This window comes from Camelina sativa, chromosome 11 (assembly GCF_030686135.1).
Source record: "Camelina sativa cultivar CO46 ecotype springtype chromosome 11, ASM3068613v1".
Lineage (NCBI taxonomy): Eukaryota > Viridiplantae > Streptophyta > Magnoliopsida > Brassicales > Brassicaceae > Camelina > Camelina sativa.
The window spans coordinates 19,838,298-19,858,917 of NC_141890.1; the positions used below are offsets into that span (position 1 = coordinate 19,838,298).

The window sequence follows — 20,620 nt, forward strand, 5'->3', positions numbered from 1 at the left end:
AGCTGAAAAGAGAGATTGTACACAATTTTCATTTGCAATTATCAATATATCATCAAATCATAACATATTTTTCATTTTATTTTTACATAAATATTATTTCAAAAGATATAAATACCTTTGCACCACTTATTAGTGTAAAAATAGGTACCTAATATTGTGTAAAATGTCCTGATTGGAATTGTGATTTGTCAAACTAACTAACATCGAGAAATATTGGCTCTTCCAACTAATACCATAATTTTCAGCATAATTAATTATTAATTTGATGATTAGAGTAGATAAGTCGATTCGTCTTTGACTAGAGAAATCCAAACATGGGGGCACACACAAGATAAGAGAGAGAGAGAGAGAGAGAGTGAGAGAGAGAGAGAGAGAATGGTGGTGGAAGAGAACCAGAATCAGATGATGGATTCCATCGCCGGCGACTCAGCGATGACGGCAACTGTATTAGAAGACGAAGCAGAGGAGGAAACAACCACCACCAACACATGGAAAAACACCAAGGAATCACTGATTCTACATCTCTCCAAGAAGCTTCTCCACAGAGATCTCGATTTCCGAATTGAAGCCGCTAGGGAAATCCGGAAGATGCTTAGAAAGTCTCCGGTTAAGTCTTCGGCTAGGTCAAAGCTCGCCGACGCCGGGGTTATCCCGCCGCTTGTTCCCATGCTCATCTCCTCCAACATTGATGCTCGCCACGCTTCTCTCCTCGCTCTCCTTAACCTTGCCGTTAGAAATGAACGGTAATCTCTCTAGTAGTATATAATTTTAATGCTCAATCTGAGGCCTTATTAAGATGGTTGTTTTTGCTTTAGAAAACTTCACCAATCTCTGCTTAGAGCTTGGTTTTAGGATTTGTAGCTTCTGAATGAGTCTAAGGCAACTTATTAGTTACCAACTACTGCAGGCTGGAGCTATGGTTTTTCTTGTGAGCAGGATTAAGAATTGCACTGCACTATGGCTCATTGACTCATTTGAGTTGTTGACAAAAACAAAAACAAAAAGAGAATGCTCTGAGAGTATCTATACATACTTTGTGACTTTAGATTTGTAGAAACCACAGCGATATTGATTTTAATTCAGCACACATCCAAATTCTCACTTCGATACTGACTTTTCACATTTGGAAGTTGGAACTTATTGGCAATGGCAGTCCATTTCTGAATCGTGACAGATATCAGTGTGTAGTTGTTATGTGGTTAACCTTCTTATGTTCTGATCTTCTAAATCTATCTTTACCTGGAATTTTCTGCTATTTAGATATTACGATAGCAAATCGAGGATGTCATTTACCTACTTGATCCAGCACTTATTTTCTTCTGAACCACCCTTGTGTGGTAATGAAATTTATATTTTATGTTCTTATGGTTGTCATTACGTAATTATGACTTATATTTGGTTGTGAATTCTGATTAGGAATAAGATTGAGATTGTGAAAGCCGGCGCTGTTCCTCCTCTCATACAGATTCTGAAGCTCCACAATGCTAGTTTACGTGAATTAGCCACTGCAGCAATTCTAACACTGTCAGCTGCGCCAGCCAATAAGGCGACGATTATAACTCTTGGAGTTCCACCACTTCTGGTTCAGATGCTTAGCTCTGGAACTGTTCAGGGGAAAGTAGATGCTGTCACAGCCCTTCATAATCTATCAGCTTGCAAAGAGTACTCTGCTTCAATTCTAGATGCTAAAGCCGTGTCCCCGCTCATCCACCTCCTCAAAGAATGCAAAAAACATTCCAAGTTTGCTGAAAAAGCTACAGCCTTGGTTGAGATGATCCTTTCTAACTCTGAGGATGGGCGGAATGCCATCACCTGCTGTGAAGCTGGTATTCTTACTTTAGTAGAGACTGTAGAGGATGGTTCTCCACTCAGCATAGAACACGCGGTTGGAGCGTTGCTTTCTCTATGCCACAGTGACCGAGATAAGTACCGAAAACTCATACTTAAAGAAGGTGCAATCCCAGGTCTCCTTAGTTCAACAGTCGAAGGAACATTGAAGTCCCGAGATAGAGCCAGAGTTCTCTTGGACCTGCTGAGAGAGACCCCTCGTGAGAAAGAAATGGCTCCATTAATACTAGAGAAAATTGTCTATGGCATTGCAGTACACGTTGATGGGGCAGAAAAAGCTGCTGAAACGGCTAAGAAACTGTTGCAGGATATGGTTCATAGAAGCATGGAGCTGAGCATGAAAAGCATCCAGCACAAGGCGTAGTCAGCAACTATTCCTGATATCTCGAATAGCTAACGATCATAGTGGTAATTTTATTGATATAAGCAAGAAGTGTGCATTACGAGAAAGATTTGTAGGGTTTCGGGTTCTGATCTGGAAAAATTCAAGAATCAGAGCCGTGTTTAGGTCTAGTTTTACCTCTCCGGAGCTGGAAAAAAAAACCTTTGGTAAGTTTTAGAGGCTGAATTTTTCTTTCCCTTTTGTACATACTATTGGCCCTCCTGGGTCATGTTTATATTAGAACCCTTCATCATCCGTCTACATCTTGATTGATTATTCCAGCCCATCTCTCTTGATACTTGGTCGATTAGGGGTGGTTGGTTGTGCGACTAAGTACCAAGACGAGGTGGTGCTCGGGATGCGGGTTGTTGGCTCGGTGCTGTTGTATCTTATTTTCTTTATGTATTTTCATTGAGTTTGTAACGATTAAGACATTTAAAGATTAATAAGATGAATAATTCTTTATTTGACTAGTGTTGTCATGGGAAAAGAGAAATAGCTCGAGTTACTATAAATGGAAAGTTTCCATAAATAGGAAGTTTCCATAACTAAAAGGTTCTAAAAATGGAAAGTTTTGCAGTGATCTTTGTGATAATCCTACGGGATGTGGGCGTGGGTGGCGGTCTTCTTGAAGTTTGTATCATGGTATTGAGAGGTCTTGGTGACGCTTGAGCCTTGATAGTGGTCTTAGTGACATTTATACCCTGACAGTGGTCTTGGTGATAGAGATCTTGGTGACGCTTGTCAGTGGTAGTGTTTTTCTTTGTGATGTTATGTGCCCTTATGGTGGTTTTAGTGACAGATTTCTTGGTGACGCAGGTCAGTGGTAGTGGTCTTGGCAATGCCAGATACCTTGGTGGTGGTCTTAGTGACGCCGGATGCCTTGGTGGCAGTCATGTGGGACATTTGTGTGGTCATTGTGACGTGTGTAGTCTTTATGATGTGGTTAGGGTCTTTGTGACGTTTCGGTAGCCTTAGTGGCAAGTGATAGCCGTAGGACATTGCGATGTTCCTGCGAGAGCCATAGAGGTAGTTGTGATCAGCGTGGTACTCGGTCGAGCTAAGAGTTATTGCTCTAGAGATATGATATCTCGAACAACTCATGAGGGACGGTTAGGTTCCTGTGTACCATTATCTCGAGGGACTTTGTGGCCTTAGGGTATAATTGGTATATCGTCTTCGGGTGACGATCTGAAGGCTGATATCCCGAGAGCGAGATTAGACTTCCTGATACCGTAGCTTTAGGGTTGAGGCCCGATTGCGAGCCGGTAAGACTCGAAGGATGAGGCCTGAGAGCGGGGGAGATGCATGAGTTGAGAGCAGATAATGTCAGAGGCGCGGGTTATTGGCCAGATTGAGTCCTCAAGGTTAGCCAGAGGATGTGCGGGCCATAGTGTTGGCTGCACGAGAGATCCTTGGCTGTTGGTTTGATGCTAGATTCAAGGACGAATCTATGCTGGTGGGGGATTATTGTAACACCCACGATCCAAATTTTTGGGAATTTGTTGAGGGTGTCGATCGACACCAATTTCTGATGTGTTACCGGTTCGATTTTTAATCGTCCGGTTTGCGTGGTTGGTTTTGGGAAAGCCCTAAACTCGACTTTAATTGGGAAAAGGTCGACTTCTCTTCTTTTCTCAGCCGTTTCTCGTTCTTGAGAGAGAAAGAAAGAGAGAAAAGTTTCCCATTGAGTTTTTGGTGAGTTCCTGGATTGTTCTTAAGAGATCTGTGCTTGGGGAGTGAGATCTGAGGCTAAGGACGTGAAAGGAGCTTGTTGTGGAGGTTTCTGGTCGTGGGTTGGTTGTTTTTCTCATTGAATTGCAAAGATGAGTGCATGACCATGGCTTCTCTAAGCTGAGATCTCTGTTTCTATGATTTATGTGTTATGTGGATGTTTCTTGTGGTTGTTTATGAGATTTTCGTGACTCCTGAGGCTTGGATTCGTTCCTGGGATCGTGTGGGACGGAAAGGAGAAGCTTGGAGGCGAGTTTGAGAAGTTCTGTTCAAAAGAAATCGATGCTCGACATCGGTGTCGGTCGACACGCGAGGAGGAGACTTAGCGAGTGTTGGTCGACACCATGTGGAGGTGTCGGTCGACATCATTAGGGATTTGGGAATTTTTGAGCAAGTGTCGGTCGACACTAGTTGTGGTGCCAGCCGACACCAGATGACACCACCTTGTGTTGGTCGACACCCTTCTGCAGAATCTCGTTTATGTTGTGTTGATTGGTGCATGTTACTGGTTTATTTTATTGTTATTGTTTGTGGCATGAGAGATCTTATTGCTTGTGTGTATAGCCCAGTAGATGGAAGGATTGCCTCACTAAGTATTTCTGGTAATACTTACGCCTCTCTTTTGTGTTGTGGCGCAGGTAAAGCCAAAGTATGATCGTGGAATCAAGGATATGAAGAGGAGGATGTTCTAGAGGCTCGGTTGTTTGCTCTGTGTCTGTGTTAGGATGCTAGAGTGGAATTGAGTGGTCTAGAACGGTTGCTAGGATTGCTGGTTTATGATTTGTTTATGTTCTGGATTATTGTTGTAATTGATTTCATGTTATTTCTTTAATGGTTATTGGATTTATTATTGTTATCCGCGGTTGTTATTGATTGGGGTAGATTGCTAGTGAGTATGGGATTACTAGATAATAGGATATATATATAAAAAAAACCGGTCGGGTTGTTTCAATTACTAAAATTCCCAATTAAAAACTTATTATACCCATCATTATTTGCAGTGCAAGTTGGACAACAAAGCTTATTGAACTATTAAAAGCGCAAAATAAAAAATATTCGAAACAAATTTGGGTCATGGCGTATGGGCCTAAATAAAACTCCGTCGGTTTTTACATTTATATTAACATTTTTGAAGTACATTTTGTGTTCTATTCTTGAAATTTAAATCATCTAAAAATTTATTTACAAATTTATTTACAAAATTGATCTCTACATATTTGCACAAAAAAACAATATGTTAAATATGAAAAATCATAATCAGTTACACTTATAATATACCTAATTTATCTCTACGAATAACTAAAAAATAGAAAACGCCAATTAAGTTCCTAAACTATCTCTACCAATAAGTAAATATTCCTAAACTCAGTTCTTCCCAAAATATCTTTAGGATCTCCACCTGATTTTTTTTAATTATGCTACAAATTTCTTAGCTAGCTAAACCAAAAAGACTATTGAGAACTCTCTAATTAACATGTTTTAGGCATCCTTTTTGTCCATATTTTGCATTATATATACCCTAACCTTAGCATTTTTAGGTCATTAACTGTAGGAATGCATATTTGGGCCATTTAGGGTGTTGCATTCTTGTATTTGTACATTTTGGATGAAAACAAGTGCTTTAGGGCCTAAAATAGGGAGAAACAAGGTCAAATCCGACCATGTACCCGAAGGAGCTATGGAGCAGGAAGAAGAGTCCGAATACCAACCCGATCGAAGAGGATCCAAGGGCAGGAAGAACAACCCAAAGACCTATCTGAGGAGTAACCCAACCACATCCCGAGCACCGCCTCGAGCAGACCCTCGGGCAGGACTGGGCAGCTAGGTTAAATGGGTTTCCATATATAAACTCCCATCTTCTTCCTCTCGCCCTAGCACGCCGCAGACCCGCAACACAGAGAGCGAAAGCTTCTTAGAGAGATCTTGAGTGACTCAAAATCTTTTTCCACTTTGTTAAGATTTATTTTACATTTCTTTGCTATCCTTTTAGATTTCTACTCTGTACTCTTACTTCTATCTTGTTTTTCAATACAATGCAATTTTCGTTTATCTTTGTTTTTTATGTTTTCTGCAATGAGATCTGAGTAGTGAAACAAAGTTTCTAGGGATGGGATAGACAATTATGTGTTTTTGATCGGTTAGGATGTCTTAGCTTAGTTGTTTATTTTATATAAGTTCCCTTCTAGATTGGTGTGCTTAATGCTGTCAATAGACCGAGAGGTTGAGATTAGATCTAGGGTGTTTTGTCATCGAGAGATGTAGTTGAAATGCTTGAATCAATCAATGCTAGAGATTTACTCACTTAGCCTAAGAGATTAGATGTGTAAAGAGTTTATTGACAATAATTAATCGGTTTGTATTGCCTGCTTGGTCATGTTTCTCCAACGAGAGTTGGGTAGGGGAGTGATTAAGGTTGATTGTTTCTATCACGAGAGTGTTTTAACAAGATTTTAGCGATTCATTGTCTAGGGAATATTTGCTTGAAGCATGTAGGACATCCATACTAGTTACGAACACTTAGGAGTCGATTACCCCATCCTTAGGAGCTTTCGCATCTTGATTGTTTACGCTTTTATTCATAACTCGACCCTATATCCGAGCTGGTACACGATCACCATCTTCGAGTATACCTTCGAGCTGTTCGTATTTATTTACTTTGCCCGATCACTCCACCCGATCCTGTACTCGAATGCCTGCATCGAGTATTTAGGTCGTGTAGTTCTTGTTTATTTAATTTCTTTTAATTATTTTAGGATTGTTAGATCAAACACCAACTCTTGCTTGGCTTGACTTGTTTGTTCTGATCATGTCTTATCTGCTAGCATAACAACCATTTGGATTGATAACCCTTTGTACTACAACTACATAGGGAATTGATACCCTGGGTGAAAACCATCTTATCAATTTGGCGCCGTTTCCATTTGGTTACATTTTATTTGCTACGTTTAAGATTTCAGCACTTGCTAGATCAAGTTCTTTTCTATACTTTGGTTTGGTACTGACTTGTTTTATTTCGTGTTTGTTTGTTTTGCATTTCAGGTACAACCCGAGTACCCACCCGACCCGTCACTCGATCACCTGGATCGAGTAGACCCTCTTGTACTCTCTTGGTCAACTGATTGTGCATGCAAACACGATCCAAAGGTAGCCAACACTTGAGTCCTTTCATCGACAACATCGAAAAACCTAGGCAACTACCACCAACCGATTGCACCACCTGGATTCCTACAGCAGCAAGGCCCGCAGAACCAATCTCAAGAAGCTAACCTACGCGGCCTAATTCAGCATATGATACAGAGTCAAGCATCAGCTGCTATGGACAATGCCAAATGGTTTGCGGAGATGAGCAACAAGATCGACTATGGGTATAATGACCTGAACGCCAAATATGATTCCCTCAACATTAAGCTGAGATACCTAAAAGGCCACCACAACACCCAACCGCCCCCGAAAATCAACCAGCTTCCAGGTAAAGCTGTTTAGAACCCAAAAGACTATGCAACTGCCCAAGCCATCTTTCTTGATGATGATTTTGAGGACAACCTCATTGAGGACAGTGATGTTCAAGATGGGGAGGATATGGATCACTATAGGATGAATGAGTATCAGTACTACATATCCGAGTATGAACCCGACCCTTTACCCGAGGAGACTAATCGAGTTGATGATCGAACACTGGTTCGAGAATCGCAAACTGATGCACCACCCGAGGCTGAACCCGATGACATACCCGATGATGGTGATCGGATGACCCATCGGGTAGACGTTCAGATGACAGATCAACCTGAACTGCCTCAAGCTGAGGAAGGGGAATTAGAGGAAAGATTCATAGCTGCTCTTGACATCCAATTAGAGGCGCTTGCAGAGCGTATGTCCAAGCGAAAAGCCCCACCTCCTAAGCTCTTGACACCACATGAACTTCGAGAGGAAATCATCAAGGAAACAGCTCAGCTGGAGACTGAGGTTAAGAAAGCTGTCAAAGATATTGGTTATGCAATCCTGAGGAGTGGAGTGTGTTTAGATCCCGAACTGCGAATTGAGGAAAAGTTGGAGGATCCTGGCTCTTTTACATTGCCATGTTCAATAGGACTTCGGATTTTCGACAACTGCTTGTGCGATTTGGGAGCTTCAGTCAGCATCATGCCACTATCACTTGCCAACAAGATGGGTTTTAGCAGTTTTAAACCGAGTAGTCTGTATTTGGTTCTAGCTGATAGAACAATCAGACACCCCATTGGTATTCTGGAAAACTTGCCTCTCAGGATTGGAAGAGTGGAGGTTCCTACTGATTTCATGATTCTCGATATGGACAAGGAACCAGACGATCCGCTGATCCTAGGAAGACTATTCTTGGCAACTGTAGGAGCAGTGATTGATGTGAAGCAAGGGAAGATCAGAATTGAGCATGGAGGGCACTTCAAAATGGAATTTGGCATCGAGAAGGGAATTAAGAAGCCAACCATTGATGGTCAAGCTTTTTCCACCAGGACTAAACAAAGAAGGGTCAAGCATCACAAGGAAGTCCATCCTGCATTTGCTGTGGAACCTGGACAAGACCTGTAAAATCCATTAAATCAACCAGCTACAGTGGAGAGGATTCCAAAACCTCTCCCTCCTAAAACCCATGCTTAAAGAGCATGAAGAGTCAAGCTTAGTGACTTAAAACAAGATCACTTGGGAGGAAGTCCCAAAGGTATCCTTTTATTTTATTTTATTATAATTTTATTCATTTTGTCTTATTTTATATTTTTACATATTTATATTAAAAAAAAGAGAGGAAAAAGAAAAAGGAAATTTTGGAGAACCCGAGGCTCTACCCGAATCCGTACCCGATGCAACTGATCGTGTTCCCACTCGGGTGGCGAGTGGAGTCCGAATTCCACAAACCCTAGCCCACTCTCGGAGAAGCCCAAATGGCCGACTTTCCCTATTTAAGAATGATGTGTGTAGAATTTCACTCCAAATCTTTTACCTGAAAAGACTACATGACGACTGAAAGTGCACAATTAATCAATTGTACTATTTTAGGATCGATCCAACAGAGAGTAATAGCAAACACAAATTGAATTATAAGAGAAATAACTATGGCTAGGACTAAAGAAGAGACTAGGGTTTTGGTTTTCCTAATAACTATTGCAAATAAATAAAAGTAAATAAAAGCAGTTTAAAACTATAAGACTAAGGTGTTGGGCGTTTTGGGAGTCATCTCAGGGTTTTCATGGTTCTAAGCAATATTAAGTGTAAGATCTAACAAGTAAATACTAATTTTCGGTCTAGGTTCTCAACTACGAAACACTAATGAACTAACAAGCTATTCTCATAGAATGAAAGTTTAAAGTCTTCATACTCCGTTACTCAAATTTCGCAGGCAACGACGCATGTCAACCAGCTAGTTAAACAAGTTCGATACATTCACCAAACTTTGCAACTCAACTTACACAGGTTATGAGCAAGGTTTCGGTATAGCACTAGTTCGGAGAAGTAGGATAACGCGGTTAGTGCTCCCGTTCTCAAGATCAGTACTTGGTGATCAATCCAAGCATAAGCATTAAGATAAAGATGTCCCAAAAGAACTCTATAATACAACCGATAATAAGATCTAACAACCTAATTGAAGCGAACCATGAATTCCCCTTGAATCACCCCATAGAACCCAACAAATAAAACTACTCACTCATGATGGAAAGAAACGACATTGATATTATAAAGTATAACATCAAAAGTGAATCAATAAACAAAAAGGTTTCAAAGAAAACTTCTCTATTTGTCACAAAAGTAACTTGATCCCAAAAGCAATGTAAGTATGAAAGAAATAAGGAAGAGTAGAGATTTGGTGTCTTCGGCGATGGCTTCTAAGAGGAGGTGAGAGAGGACGAGCTTCGACGGCGGTAGAGGAGTCTCTGGTCGTCTGTAGGTCGGCTGCTGGTGGTGTGGATGAAGAACTTAGAGGCACCAAGGAAGCACACCTCAAAACCCTAGGTTTTAAGAGTATTTATAGGGTTTTGTTTAGGGTTAGGGTTTTGTAAGGGTAGAAACGTCTTCTCTTCTTAAGTGCAGGACAAGGGGCGGCGAAAGAGGCTTCTGGACCGTGGAGGAGGCTTGGACTGGGCCGCAGTGGTGGTCGCTGGTCAGGCCTTGAATGAAAGCCTATCGGCTGGTTGCTTCTCTTTACGTCGGTTTATAACACGTCTCGGTAAATTGGGCATAACTTCCGGATGAATGAATGGATTGACTTGATTCCACGTCGAGGAGAAAGATGACTCTTCCAGATTTCAATAGACACCAAGCATGATATATTTTGAGTTTGTAAGCTCTTCAAACGTTCCTGTACTGTAAAGCGCTGAAACTTTCCAAAAACGTATTTTCCTTTTCTTTTGGTCCAAATTGCTATAAAACCTGTAAAACCTTATTGAAACCTGAAATACTTGATAATAGACATTTTATACTTGAAATCTCATCAAACTCTTCCTAAATGCATATGAAAACTATAGCTAATATGAGTAAAATAATGATGTTATCAACTCCCCCAAATTTAGACTTTGTTTGTCCTCAAGCAAATAATCAAACTAAATCATGGAAAAGAGGTTTTGAAAATAATGGGAATTCACTTATCTTTGGGGATATCATCTTTGCACTCTTCTTCACCTTGACATTAGGAACTTCCATTTGTAATCCACCATGAGAATCATCAACGCTCCTTGATCCCACAATTCTTTAGAGTCTCCAGAATCTCTATTGTCATCTCTTTACATAAATTCAGCAATAATAAAAAGTGAAATCTTACCAAGGGAAAATCGATCAGAGGCTTGTACACTCTCTTCAAGCCAAGAATTTCAACATATGATTCCTTTCCTCTCCCTTTTCTCACTTCTTCTTTTTTTTTTTTTTTTTTTTTTTTTTTTTTTTTTTATAAATCAAAGGTGTATGCGAATACTGGGGTCATCGGTAATTTACCTACCCCTCGCTTCCAAGATTTGTGTGATCATTTGACCCAAGAGTAGAATAATGAGGTCACAGGTAATTTACATACCTCTCTAAACTGATCAAAATCATCTCATCTTTTATTCTTTTTTTTTTATATTCTTTTTCTTTCTTTTTTTTTTAGTATTGAAGAGAAGAGAGAGGGGAACATACTTTTGAAGAAGTGCAATGTCTTGTGTGGCTTGAATGTAGAGATCTAGTCCAATGTATACCAATTCCCAGGGCTTGAAAATTAAGTCCGGTTTAGGTCCTATAAAAGTTAGAGACAACGTTAGATCATCTGAATATCCATCGAATAGGGACTTTGGGGATTGTTGAGTCGACTCACAGTCTTTCCAAACTTTGGTTCTGTTGTCAAGCATGATCAAGAGTCATAAGAGTGTTAATCCAAATCAAATAAACGATTAGAATAAGATCATAATCCCCTACTAGTTTTGACTCAAAAAAAAATAAAAAAAAAATGTGACTCGATAAAAACTTCAAAATTATTGATGTAAAAAGTGGAAAAATGTCTCAAGTCAACAAAATAGAAAGTAGCATTAGTATAGGATGGAACATCCTTCCCCCCAGAATTAAATCACACCATCCTCGGTTTGAAAAAAGAAAGAGTTGAGGATTAAGAATCATAAGGAAAAGTGTAGGGTTTAAGAGCAATGTCACCTTGATGGAATGATGTTGTGTCGACTCTAGAAGTTTAATGGTTGCCCAAAAGTTGTCTAGAGGTCGGCTGTGGTAATGAAAATGTGGTGACTAACCGCTTCTACTTCCTTTGGTTGCTTGACATCGAGTTTGAACTAGGCTTAGTTCATTCGAATTGTGTTTGATATATCTCTAAATGCATCCTCCTTGAAACAAAAACCTAAAACCATCAATAATAATGAGAAAAAAAAATAATAAAAACATACCTAAGTAAAAGAATGGTGATGGTAGGTGGTGAGGATGGTGGTGGTTCGGAGTTGTCTCGCGGTACACGGATGAACGGTCGCGGACATCAGCAAATGGTGGGTATGGTACGCGGTACGCAGGACATGGTACATGGTACGTGGGACATCGGACATGGTACATGGTGCGTCGGACATGGTAAATGGTACATAGTACATGGTACATAGTACATAGTATATAGTACATAGTACATGGTACGCGGACGCGGTACGTAAGACATGGTACGTAAGACATGGCATTGGCTACGGTTGGTATGGCTGGTGGGGACTCTCAGCATCGATCACTCAAGGATGATGATGATCCGTCGCCTTCGGCATGCTTCGGTCACATTGGAGGTGACCGGTCAGTAGGCGGTACTTGCCACTAGTCCTAGTGTGCATTACCAATCCATGGGGACATCTTCTTCCTTCTTTTTGGCTTTTCTATTTTTTTTTTTTTTTTTATAAACCTGAAACTAAAATGCAAAAATATTAAAAATAAAAGAAAATAAATCCTAAAAATAAATACTTACTAGCTTGGGTTGCCTCCCAAGAAGCGCACTTGTTTAACGTCGTTGGCTCGACAGTAGCGGCCAAGTTAGGCTTGAGAAGAGTTGACTTCGGGAATCAATGCTCCTTCGGCTCCTTTGATATCTTGATAGTCTGCTCCAGCTTCAATAACAAGTTGTCCTTTTGCAGAAGTTTCAAAAACTTTTGCATGAAGAAGAACTTCTTTAGTATGCCTTATCATTTCTTGGATCTGTTCCTTGCTCTCATTGCTTAGCTCAGGAGGAACTATGATCTTGATCTTGGAAAGTTGTGGTGGCTTAGGCGGTTTAGGTGGCTTAGGTAGCAGGTTGTTGGTACTTGTGGATACTCTTTGGTCGAATTGCTTCAGCTTGTCGATGTTAGGATCCATCGGCTCTTCATGTATTGAGTTGGTCGGCCATGGATTTGGCTTGGAGATAGTCGGATATGACTTCTTCTTGTTGATGTTAGCAAATATTGTCCTCTTTGATTTGTGGTCCATCAGATGTTCGATAGTAAGGCCATGGAACTTATTTTGTTTCACCAAAGCAACAATTTGAGGTTTAATCTCGTAATCACGTCTTGGAGGATGAGTGATACGGATAGCAGCGCGGTCTTGAACAAATTAGTTAGGAGCATCATAATCGGCTATGGGACGGCTAGGTGCGGCACGTCTTAGCGGGTGCACATAAGCAGGTTGTCTTCCGCCAGCTTGAGGTAGTGGTGGATTTACGACGAGAGCAGGCTGGTGAGGAGGAACATCGAGGTTGTCTTCCATGCCTAAAGGATTAGCATAGCGAGGATCTTGTAGATTGTCTCGGCCAGCTTCAGGGTCGAGTTGCGGAACAACGGCTACAAGGTTGGGGTTGCCACCTTGTGCAAGAATCGGTTCTCCTTGCTCGTTGAGGGCAGGAGGTATCAGCGGTTGGTCGAGGTTAAGGAGACCTTGGTCCTGGTTCCTTTCTTCAGCCATGAGTTGTTGTCTTCGAAGTTTCCTAATTTCACGTTCTAGTCGATCAATGTCTTGAATTGGAGATACAGTTCCGGAGGGTTGACTCCCTGTCATGCACTACAAAATCCAAAAACAGAAACTAAAAGGAAAAATAGAGGTTATCGAAAAACAATAAAATTAAAACTAAAATTGAAAAATTCAAAAGAAAAATTCAAAGTATCTTAGACGAGAGTTCTTATCAAATTCAATGGGCAGCTAGTTACTCCCCGACAACGACGCCAAAAAGCTTTGATGTGTGTAGAATTTCACTCCAAATCTTTTACCTGAAAAGACTACACGACGACTGAAAGTGCACAGTTAATCAATTGTAGTATTTTAGGGTCGATTCGACAGAGAGTAATTGTAACGACACTCACCACAGGGTAAATTTCAAATTAAAAACCCCTCGCCAAAGGACCCGGAAAGGACGAGGAAAGAAGACAACGAAGAAAGGTAGAAGAATTGCTGAAGAAATGCCCGAGAAAATCTTGACGGACCGAGAGATGGCCATGTACCATAGCATGTACCATGTACCATGTACCGTACCATGTGCCGTACCATGTACCGTACCATGTACCGTACAATGTACAGTACTGCGGACGTACCACGTACCGTAGGACAGAGTTGTACAGTAGAGTCGTCCGTGACTGTAACGCCCCGAACCGCTGTACAGCCGGACAGGACCGAGGACGACACCGGAACGCTACATGTGTGGGAACCGCACCCTGGTGGACCGGTCGAGGGATGGAAGCTGCAGCTTCCCGACCAGCTCCTGGACGCGACTCCGCCCGCGGGTGAGGTTCACTACCCTTGCGTCCCACGCGCGTTGTGTTGACCCGGACAAGGCCGAGTACCATTTGCTACTTGCCATGTTTTCCCCCGAAAACCGAATATATATTACTTTAATAATTTATTACATTGAAAGTAAATCATTTAGGAAAATATAGGGTTTTACAAAGAACACAGAAAACCTTATCCGGTACCCTAAAGTTTGCTCCAGCTCTAGACTCACTTAGGTTTCCTGCAAGACAAAAGTAATATCATGAGTAATCTAAGATTACTCAGTGAGCCTGGGCACCCCTTTCCTAAACAGGATTCTACTTCCCCAACCCGACTACCCTAGCAGGCAAAGAAAACAAGCAAGGCAAACAAGCCAACAACAATCAAAGCAACGCAACAGAAACAATAGCGGAAGCAATAAACAACAAACAAGTGAGAGAGGTTAGAATATCACGACTAACGTCGGACGATCTAAACTCGCTATTTCACGGAGAAAGACGACTAAAGGGAACAAGGACTACTTGGAAACATTAGACTCTTAACTCTTAGACAACTCGCAAAGACGACTAGAATAAAACAAGGGACACTTGAAATACTCTAGACTCTTTCACCTAAGAGGCCCTCGATAATCTGTTCCGTTCCACAACATTTCCCATGCCGAAACCACAAAGGTAACCAGCATGAGCCCACACAAATGCTACATCGTCATGTAGCGGTCACGCTAGTAGCTAGCTAGCCGTGAAATTGTCCCGCGCGAGTGGTCATCGGGAACTCTCGTGAGACAAACCGCATTTGGAACAGAAGATCGACTACACTATTCTAGCTAGGACTCAAGAAACAAATTCGAGAGACTTAGCTTAAATACACAGAATAAATCAAGCAAGAAGATCAAGCATCACAAGCAAGAAAATCAAGCAAGAGAACATGCAACAATCATCAAGCAACAAGAATGACAATTCATGCAACTTAGATTGTCCTACAAGCATGCAACCACTTTAAGCAACTTAAGCAATTTAATGCAACAAGTTCAATTATGCATGCTAGCCAATTTTTAAGCGATTTGACCAATTAAATCCTTTAAGTCCATTTATGCCTGCAAGCCAACCTCATACATTTTATGCAATAAAATTGCAAAATAAACTTCACCCATTTAATTCTTGCGTGCAACCGATTTTAAGCAATAAATATTGCAAGTAAAATCTTTCAAGTTCAACCATGCATGCAAACCCTTTTGTCCAAATTTTAAGCAAGTCCAACTTACTTTAAAATGCATCCAAGTTCATTTTCGCATGGTGATTCCTAGCTCAAACTCTATGTGCATTTAAACATGAATTTAGCATGAATCCTACCATATTTCGCATGCATCAATATAAACTGATTCTAACATGAATCTAGTCTAAATGCAACACGAAAAGGAGTATGTGCAAAGATCTAAAGATCAATGCATCACCCCACAGACAATTACCGTAGAACTCACTCTGATGCCGCGGATGATTGTCGGACTTCACTGCACCGCGGATCAGACAACTCCCTCCTTGCGGCCAACAGCGTCTTCACAGCGCTTCTTCCTCAGCTCTCTCTCCCTCTGCAAGCAGCGTCTCCCCCCTCGTCTCAACAACTTCACCCTCTCGAACCACTCTCTCTTCACTTGGATTTGAGAGAAAAATCGAAACTTTGAGTGTTTAGGGTTTTAGAGAATGAGAAAAATGGTCTCAAGGGGCATATATATAGGTCGAGCATTCCCCCTCTCTTCCCTTAGTGCGTTTTGACAAATGGCATACATGAGCTTGCATGTGGCGCGTGTAAACCAATCACCAGCCACTTGGCAAGCATGAACTTGCATGTGGCGCGTGTATTACACTCGCCCTTGCATGAAATTCGATTGGTCCAAATCATAGAGACATAATGATTATGCTGCCACTAACCGTTCGTTCTTCAGCAAAAACCGCACTGTCCTACCGTCCAGTACGTACGACATTGTTCGGACATCTCTCGGCCATGGGCTGGTCTTGGTCCGGACAGGGTTCGGTTCCTCTGGACTCCCTCAATATTTTCTCGGACAACTCGCGGTCCTTTCTCCCTTCGGTCCTTCCGGTCCCTTCCGGCACTTCTCAGACCGTACCGTCCTTCTTGGTACTTGACCGTCTCTCCCGCGTACGCCGTTTTCCACATAAACCGCCAACTCCCGATCAATCTTAAGGTATCGATCGTACATCCAGCCACTTCGGTCTTGGCTTGGCCATTCTCCAACTAGCGTATTTTTCCTCGGCCTTTCTTCTTTGTTTTTTCTTCCTCTTCCTCAAAGTCTTATCAGGACCATTTTTTCGAACTTTTATTTTGGGACTTCTGCCCTTAGTGAGGGTCACTACAATGACCGTGCCGTGACACGAACCGTCGACTGCACCGCGATGTCGCTAGCCGAGCAGATAAGAGTCAAAGGATTAAGGAACTTATGTCTCCTTAATCGACCAATCAAAATTCATGCAAAAAGTGAAGAAACATAATCATTATGTTTTCACAAAATTGGTCAATCAAAATGCATGCAAAAGGAGTGTGAGACAAAGGAGAAGAAGTGGTCATTATTTAACCAAGTAATGCATTTCTCACCAAGTATTATCTAGAAGAGAAGAAGTGGTAAAGAATCGGCCAAGTCTTTGCATTTTTCATCAAGCTTTCAAGGAGACTTTCTCACCAAGTTTTGAAGCTTGCCATGCATTGGCTCATTTCTCCGCCCAAACTCTCTATAAAAGGAACCTCACTTCTCTTTATTTTCGCAAAAACAAGCTGAGTAAAGAAGAAGGAGAGAAAAGAAAGAAAAGAAAGAAAAGAGAGAGGGTTGAGAAGGAAGAAGGCGTGAAGAAGAAGAGTGTGAAAGAAGGAGAAGAGCAAGACAAGACTATCGACTGCTGCCAAGACTGTTGCATCGAGAAGCAACTCGATTGCAACAAGGAAGATCCGAAGTGCCGCCAAGGGAGAGACGTCACCAAGAGAATCCGTTCACTCCACCAAGAGTTCGCCGGTATTCTATGAGTCCAGGCACATTCACCGAACTAGATGGAGTCTAAAGACTTCCGTCTAGTAAATGGTTTGCATTGAGCATATAGTTGCATTTTTCTTGAATTTATCTTTGTGATTTTTCTTGGTTAAATGCATGTGCTGTGAGGTTACTCTCGTTGCTAGTTCGAAATGTTCTAGTAACAGAGAAGGTAACTTAATTGTGAGGTTACTCTCGATACTAGTTCGAAATGTTCTAGTATTGGAGGTAGTAACTTGGTTAAGATACTTGTAAAATTATGAGCTTAAAACCCATAAAAACTCAAGTATCAATCGGTTAAAGTCTTAAGGCGTTTAGTCCGCGAGAAATTCCAGCTAGCGTAGTAAGACTGGGGTATCGCTGTCCTCAGACTATTTCCGTACCAGCATGCAACCGCGTCATGTAACCCATGTGCGTTGAGTTGTAGGGTTGGTATGAAGAGCTCGGAGGTTACTGGGCTTGCTACCCTGGCCGAAGCTGTCTACACGACGGTGTAGCTTGCATGCCTTTGTGGTTGCAATGCGGAGGTGTTGACGAGAGGAAGCATACCGGGCCCATAAATTAAAACTTGTTAAAAACTTTTTAGCTTTTATTCAAGTTTTATTGTTTCGTAGTTGATTGATTACTTGCTAGATATATTTGCTTAACTAGCTCATTATATTCTGCATGCTATCTCTGATTGTTTGATTGTTTGCTTGCTTGCATGTTTGATTGTTTGATTGCTTGTTTGATTGCTTGCTTGCTTAATTGTTGTTTTGGGGATTTGGGGTTGGGGATTTATTTTCTGCAGGAACCCTGCGACTCACTAAGTAATATTAGATTACTTATGATAAAAATTTGTCTTGCAAGTAACCTTAGAGGGGATTAGAGGGCGTGGTGAACGATAGGACCCCGGAGTAGATTTTGTGTGTCTGTTTGTAAAATCAAGTATGTTTTATTATGTAACCGAACCTTTGGCACTAGGCCTGATCTTCGAACCTTATAATCTTTTTGGTACTTATTTTGTAATAAACTCTTTATATATTAATACAATCGGATTTTATATTCGTAAGAGTAATAACTGATATAGACTTTGTACAAGTCGGCTCAACGCTTGGGATGTCCCAAGGGTTGCAAAACCTGAATGATGTCCCAGTCGGGTGAAAACCCCGCTGATGGACTGGCTAAGGGTCCTGATTCGTTCTTGAACCTCGGCCGGGTCGTCGGTGGGCATTTTCAAAGTGGCGTCCCGGGGCGGCCCGTGGCCTATCCGGCCATAGGACGGTTCAGGGACGTTACAACGGTGGTATCAGAGCATGGCCATGATGCTAGTAGGACTCGTATTTTCAAACGTTTTATCGAGTCAAAATGATCTCAAATAGACACTTAGGATAATCCGGTTTGTTCACCACTTCAGTATTAGATGGGATGGGATTATGTAACCCTTATTATCGATGATGGATGCAGATGTCTGGCCAAGGATCTGAAAGGTCTAGATCGATGAACTTCACGCCGGATCCAGAGAGGGGTTCAAGTCAACAGTTTGGTCCGGAGGAATGGGGTCTGCATTTTGGAGATGAGCAAGGAGAGGAATCGTTTCCAGGCATTTACGAGCCAAATATGTATATGCCTGAATGGGATGTGCCCGGTGAGACGCCGAGGTACTCACCTGCAAATTCTACGCGGTACAACACACCAGAGTACATGTACCCGCCAAATAGAGAGTATTCGCTGATTGGACAGTTTGCTACCAACCCGAATCCAAACATGCCAAGAGGAGACCAAGGACGTGAGGAGAACCCAAACGAGCAGAGGGTACCCGAGACCCAGCAAACGCTAAAGATGATAAAAGATCTCTTAAACCACATGATCCAGCAGCAACAACAGTAGAACCAAAGGAGGCAGCAGGACGATACTACATCGTCTAACGTTTTGAACCTGGTGATAATGATGAGGAACTTAGGAGTCTGCAAGTTCAAGGGAGAGCAGAACACGGTGTTAGCAGACAAATGGATAAGAGAATTGGAGATGAATTTCGAGACATCAAGATGCCCGGAGGAATACAAGAAGAAGATTGCAATCAATTTTTTGGAGGAAGATGCACGCGCATGGTGGGACAGTGTAGTCCCTCGTTACCACTACATGCCGATAACTTGGGAGATTTTCAGGAGAGAGTTCGAGCAGAAGTATTTTCCACCAGAGTCCCGCGATCGATTAGAGAATCAGTTCCTGCGTCTGGAACAGGGAGATATGAGTGTTCGAGCTTATGGACAAATCTTCACTCGACTTCGGAGATATTTGTACAATGGAAATGACGACGAAGAAGCTATGGCCCGTAGATTTCTTTACGGACTACGACCAGAAGTAAAAGGAAGATTGCATGCTGTGACATACAAGAATGTTGCTGAAGTAGAAGAGCGAGCAGTGAATGTAGAGGAAGGAATTGAGCTGGAGAAAGAAGTCATGGCCCAAGAGAAGAAGAAAGAACCTGTGCAGCAGAGCAAGGTAGTGAATTTCCGAAAGGTTAACAAAGTAGCTGGACGGAACAAAGGTGCGAACCGTGGTAAGGTCAACATGATTGCCAACCAAGGAGGACGTACAACGACCAAATTTGATCTGAGAGGATGTTTTACATGTGGTCAACTCGGACACTTTGCCCGAGCTTGTCCGACACTTTCTGAAGCCAAGAGTCCCAATCTTGCGTTGATCACATGTTTCTACTGTAGAGAAATGGGACACTATGCGACCTCATGTCCATTGAAGCCGACCAAACTGAACGCCCAAACTGTGAACCGTGCTCAGCTAGTGCATCAAGTGAAGGAACCCCCAGCAAAGAAACAAGCGACCCCAACTAATGTTTATGCCTTAGGATTAGAGCCACCCAAACCTCCAGCACCTGCGAAAGGTATGATAACAGGTTTGATTGGGTTCTAACTCTCTTGTGATTGATTGTGTGTTTGTGTGATTGCATGTTTAGTTTTTGCATTGCATTTTTGTATATTTGTTATGCATTAGGAACATTACTAGTTGGTGGTAACCCCACTCATGTATTGTTCGATTCGGGAGCGTCCAATAGTTTTGTGACTCCCGAAGTGGCTGAAAAGTTTGGAGAGTTGTGTGAGGAGGAGGAAGTGAATATCAATGTATACACCGCTAGTAATCAACCGCCCCTCAAGACCAGAAGGAGGATCAAGGAAGCGTCGATAGTCTTGCAAGATACAAATCTACCATGGAATCTGCTTGTAATGCCGATGGAGAGATTTGACGTTATACTCGGAGAGGATTAGTTATCGGAACACCAAGCCCATATAGACTGCAGCAGGAGCCAAGTCATAATGGAAAATAGAGGAAGGACACCTCTAGTTTTCTATGGAATTTGCCCAAGCTCAAAGGCATATTTCGCATCAGCATTAAGAATTGGAAATTCTTTCGAAGAAGGGAGT

At 41.8% G+C, this 20,620-nt stretch overlaps 2 protein-coding genes across 3 annotated transcripts; both read left to right on the forward strand.

Moving 5' to 3' along the window:
* The first annotated feature begins 264 nt into the window (after positions 1-264).
* Positions 265-2,695, forward strand: LOC104773445 (U-box domain-containing protein 17). 2 transcript variants are annotated; one of them, XM_087475681.1, is made up of 3 exons: positions 291-743; positions 908-1,337; positions 1,417-2,695. In XM_087475681.1, exon 3 carries the CDS (start codon positions 1,589-1,591, stop codon positions 2,210-2,212), a length of 624 nt encoding a protein of 207 aa, XP_087331807.1. In that variant the 5' UTR covers positions 291-743; positions 908-1,337; positions 1,417-1,588; the 3' UTR covers positions 2,213-2,695. The 2 variants fall into 2 exon arrangements, with proteins under 2 accessions (XP_010496359.1, XP_087331807.1); XM_010498057.3 differs by lacking the exon at positions 908-1,337 and having other exon boundaries at positions 265-743.
* A 16,432-nt stretch (positions 2,696-19,127) lies between these two features.
* LOC147934266 (uncharacterized) lies at positions 19,128-20,464 on the forward strand. The gene is made up of 2 exons (XM_087472561.1): positions 19,128-20,082; positions 20,193-20,464. The coding sequence occupies exons 1-2, from the start codon at positions 19,128-19,130 to the stop codon at positions 20,462-20,464; spliced, it is 1,227 nt and encodes a 408-aa protein (XP_087328687.1).
* The last annotated feature ends 156 nt before the right edge of the window (positions 20,465-20,620 follow it).

Excerpts from the sequence above, each read along its gene's own strand:
- LOC104773445 (XM_010498057.3), top strand. The coding sequence starts at position 376 with ATGGTGGTGGAAGAGAACCAGAATCAGATGATGGATTCCATCGCCGGC. Across the intron at positions 744-1,416 it reads CTTGCCGTTAGAAATGAACG|GAATAAGATTGAGATTGTGA; the intron begins GTAATCTCTCTA and ends AATTCTGATTAG.
- LOC147934266 (XM_087472561.1), top strand. The coding sequence starts at position 19,128 with ATGAGGAACTTAGGAGTCTGCAAGTTCAAGGGAGAGCAGAACACGGTG. Across the intron at positions 20,083-20,192 it reads ACCTCCAGCACCTGCGAAAG|GAACATTACTAGTTGGTGGT; the intron begins GTATGATAACAG and ends GTTATGCATTAG.